Source organism: Cynoglossus semilaevis, chromosome 13, assembly GCF_000523025.1.
Source record: "Cynoglossus semilaevis isolate Cse_v1.0 chromosome 13, Cse_v1.0, whole genome shotgun sequence".
NCBI lineage: Eukaryota > Metazoa > Chordata > Actinopteri > Pleuronectiformes > Cynoglossidae > Cynoglossus > Cynoglossus semilaevis.
This window is the reverse complement of record NC_024319.1, coordinates 3,437,840-3,441,894: the sequence shown is the minus strand read 5'-3', so window position 1 is coordinate 3,441,894 and position 4,055 is coordinate 3,437,840. Positions and strand designations below refer to the sequence as shown.

The window sequence follows — 4,055 nt, the reverse complement described above, 5'->3', positions numbered from 1 at the left end:
AACGTATAATGATTTAAATTGTGATTGTGCATGTGTCTTAATTAAGACATCCAGGCTCAAACACTGCAGCGTGAAGATCTCACCGTTCCTCCAGCAGCCTCTCAAATTTCTGCCTGGCCAGGTCCATCAGACCGTCCACCTCCTCCTGAGTGCGTTTGAAGTTCTCAATGCTAAAGGCGTACACCGTCACCTCTGGGATGTTCAGATGTTTGCACCAGCGCAGAGTCTGCAGAGGAATGCACACACACTCAGGTCATCACAGATGACCTCAGACGACCTCAGCCAATCACTGTGTCAGCACACTCACCTCTGCCAATTTGTTGAAACCCTGTGTGTGACCATCTTGACGCTCCATGTTGTTAATGTGAGCAAACCGTCGGTTCCCGTCCATGATGAAGGCCACGTGCTTGGGCATCGGCCCAGCCTGAGACAGAGAAAAGGTCAACGGTCAACTCAAATGAACACCTTTTTGACAGGAAAGTGGGTTCACTTTGTGAAGAGTTTTATTCAACCAATCTTGTATTTTGAGGTGCAAAGACCTGAGCCTCTCAGAATGTGACTGTGCCTGTTATAGAACATACATTATAGAAAATACACAGCCAAACACAGGTTTGTTTTTCTTCACACTCATTTCTCGTTGACAAACAGATGTGCAGTTTCATTTAAACTGTCCATCTTTTAACATGTAGATATTCAATTTCTCACAGTCTCCAAAATAACAAACTCCAACAGAATGGGATTATAGTTTATGGGTTGTTAAATGGTCAGTAGCTTATTAAACTGTTTAAATTGGTGTTAAATTGGTTAGAGTGATGCCCACCTTTAGAACGTTGGCTGAAATCCTTTCGATGATATTTAACTCTCCTTCTTTTATCCACGACATTGTCAGCCTCTTCTCTGAGGAGAGAATTAATTTTAAATGGAAAATCCCGTCGATTTGTATTTTAAAATAAAATTATAATCAATTTTTATTGAGACAAATATAATCATCTGGCAGGTCGCTGTCTTTATCATTTTGTAATAAGCTCACCATCATTGACAACGAACTCAAACTATTTCTTGAAAAATATAGCTCAAATCTCACAATAACACTTAGAACAGAGAACCGTGATCTACTGTCGGTGCTAGATTTATCCATACATTTCTACACGCTACTGTAATCTGTACTATTCATTTTACATATACAATTTATTTTGAATATTCTTCCACAAACCTGATTCTTCCAACTCACAGGTCTGGCGATGACGATCACTTCCGCAATACAGGTCACATGACGCTGCCGCTCAATGACGACTTCCTGCTCGGTGTTTGTGTTGGTTTGTAAGCCAGCGCTCTCTAGTGGCACGTAATGATACGAACGACAAAGCCATGTCCCATTTAATAAACCGAAGTTGAACGACGCAACAATTAACCATAGACCACCGAGTCCGGCTTTTAGCTTTCTTAAGATCAAATACAACATTTACAAAGTAAATATGCTTCAACTTGCAAATACAGTTAAACTGAATCTTCTCTTTCAACTTTGGTGCTAACTTTCTGCCACAAATCACCTCTTCGTTTGACGCTAGGTATTTAAACCCACCCACCTTTACTACTGCAACTCCTTACATCGTTATCGTTTCCCTCACCTCACTCTCTTTTACACACACGTATTCTGTCTTGTTCTTGCTGATCTTATTTACTGCTTTGATCCAGAAATAAACCTCCACCTCTCCAGGTTTTCCTCCACCTTCTCCTTACTCTCACCACGGACAACAATGTCATCTACAAACACCACGGTCCATGGAGCCTCCTGCCTGATGACCACACACTTGATTTAGTAAACAAAAAGGGATTCAGAGTTGATCCCCGATGTAACCTCAGCCCTAACTTGACCCTATCAATCACAGCTACAGTAACTACTGTCTCGCTGGCCTCATACATGTCCGGCGCAGCCCTCACATACTTTTCTGCCACTCCTGACTGTCTCATACAGTACTACAGTTCCTCCCTTGGCACTTGGTCCTATGCTTTCTCTTAATCTCTTTTGCTCTTAACCTCTTGTCTCGTTCTTGCTTCTACAACTCAAACCCAAACCTTCATTGTATAACTAATCAACTTTATGCCTTTGTAGTTACTTATCACCCTGGTTCTTGTGAATAAGTAGAATAAGTACGCTGTCCATTCTCCATTCATTAGGTTTCCACTCAGTCTCCAGAACAGTGTTGAACAACCTGGTTAAAAAGTTCACGTCACTCTCTCCTAAACATCTCCATACATCTGGACCAACACTTTCTCCTTTCAAACTCCCGGTCCTTTCTGATTCACCACCTGTTCTCCATCCGTCCTTATTTCTCTCACTATCATAATTTATTACCTCCTCAAAATACTGTTTCCATCTTCACTATTCTTATTGGTTTCCCTGTTCCAACGATGTACAAAAAAAGTTTTTATTTTTGTATTCAGGAACATTGATTTATCTTGATTATTCACAATTAGTCATTATTAATTACCTCTTTGGTTAATCTTGATTAATCCACACGCCACCGTGTGTTTAATCACATTAAAGATTTTTTGTAAAAAAAAAAAAATTGATATAATAAATTAACGAATACATCATTTATTAATAATAAAATACCAGAATCGTGTTAACAGCGCAGTTCCACATTTCGCCACATGGAGGTAACATCTAGTCTGATTTTATAGTCTGATTTATTCTTTAACAAAGAAGAAGTTTCAGGGTGGGGGGGCAGATCTCCTTCTTCTTCTGCTGTTTTTTGTTCCCCTGTAGAAGGAGGAGAGCAGTGTTTGAAGCAGGACCAGCAGGAGCAGGACCAGGACCAGGACCAGGAGCAGGGACTCCTATATTCACACCGACCAGAAGAGCGCAGACACTGCGCTGAGCAAGAGCTGAGTCCCGGCGGCGGGAGGTCATAGAGGGAAGACGCCGAAGTCGTGGGCCCGCAGCTCGGCCGTTTGTGACTCCAGTCTCCGCTCAGTGCCTGGAAGCTACCGTGGTTAGCCGCCTCCTCCTCCTCTTCCTCCTCCTTCTTCACCTTCTCAGCAGCAGCTGCTGCGGCTCTGGAGGCTCCAGCTCTGGGGCGGAGGGGCGGCAGGGCGGGAGTCTCTCACCCGGCGGTAGGAGCCTCAGCACCGGCAGCGGGAGCTGGAAGTCACAGCCGCTTCCAGGCTGAAGGGCCGGGGCTTTGGCCACAGCGGCCGGGAGCAGTTAGCTTCGAGCAGCGCAGCTAAGTGAATGGGATGGAGCCGGGACCGTCTGGCGCTGGTAGGTTGCATTTATTTTTGTCAGTTTTCACGCGTTATCGTGAAAATCAAGAGCAGACTTTTGTGCTGTAGCTTCGCGTTGCTGCTGAGGCGAGACGATTCACCAAGTCGTGATAATATCGAAAAAAATCAAACCGTCACGAAGAGTGAAAGTTTGTAAAAAAGGTAGTAGAGTAAATAATTAATTATTTCAGAAATCATGAAGTTGTTATTCGCGTGTGTTGAGGCGAAGATGAGAATAAATTACAAGTTTACAAGTTTACAATGTTTACAATTTAATAAACATTAATTTCGTGTTTCAGCAAGAACACCGGTAAATGTCTGAAAACAATTATAGTTTACCAAGGCTGTGGGCTTTTATTTAAAATTAAAAAAAAAAAATTTTTGCACTAAGTTTTTATTCAAATTAATTACGGTTCGAAAGTAAAATCTCATCAAGTATCAACTCGTTAGTTCCTTGTTTTGTTTTTGCGGGATCTTGGAGGACTTTTGGAGGAGTCGCTCCTCCAGCCTCGGTGACATCTGGGTTTTGATGCCACCTTGTTGATGGTCACAGATAAAGTGTCTTCTCCACAGACCGGGCTTTGAACGACAGATCTGCCACGAGGTGGCGCTCAGTTCTACTCTGGGTCTTTAATCATATCGTGAGAAGTTCAGACGTAGGACTGTATTTTTTAGTTTGTTTCTCGGAGAAGAAATTGAAGATGCTTCTACGGTTTTAAACAACTGACAACCGCATCTGCCACAGCAGCAGCAGCAGCAGCAGCAGCGTGCTGAGGCTTCAGCCGGGG

At 43.0% G+C, this 4,055-nt stretch overlaps 2 protein-coding genes across 3 annotated transcripts in view; one reads left to right on the top strand and one right to left on the bottom strand.

The window, feature by feature from the left end:
• Positions 1 to 7: 7 nt before the first annotated feature.
• LOC112487925 (dehydrodolichyl diphosphate synthase complex subunit DHDDS-like) lies at positions 8 to 1,351 on the bottom strand. Of its 2 annotated transcripts, none has more exons than XM_025061495.1 (4): positions 1,232 to 1,256; positions 821 to 897; positions 308 to 424; positions 8 to 226 (listed from the first exon to the last, which is right to left on the bottom strand). In XM_025061495.1, exons 2-4 carry the CDS (start codon positions 881 to 883, stop codon positions 80 to 82), a joined length of 327 nt encoding a protein of 108 aa, XP_024917263.1. In that variant the 5' UTR covers positions 884 to 897; positions 1,232 to 1,256; the 3' UTR covers positions 8 to 79. The 2 variants fall into 2 exon arrangements, with proteins under 2 accessions (XP_024917263.1, XP_024917262.1); XM_025061494.1 differs by having other exon boundaries at positions 11 to 226; positions 1,214 to 1,351.
• A 1,279-nt stretch (positions 1,352 to 2,630) lies between these two features.
• The window catches only part of ago1 (argonaute RISC component 1), a 15,507-nt gene continuing 14,082 nt past the window's right edge, over positions 2,631 to 4,055 (top strand). The window contains exon 1 of the mRNA XM_008322952.3: positions 2,631 to 3,265. Coding sequence (XP_008321174.1) covers positions 3,241 to 3,265 — 25 coding nt within the window. The 5' untranslated portion in view covers positions 2,631 to 3,240. The remainder of the gene's footprint in view (positions 3,266 to 4,055) is intronic.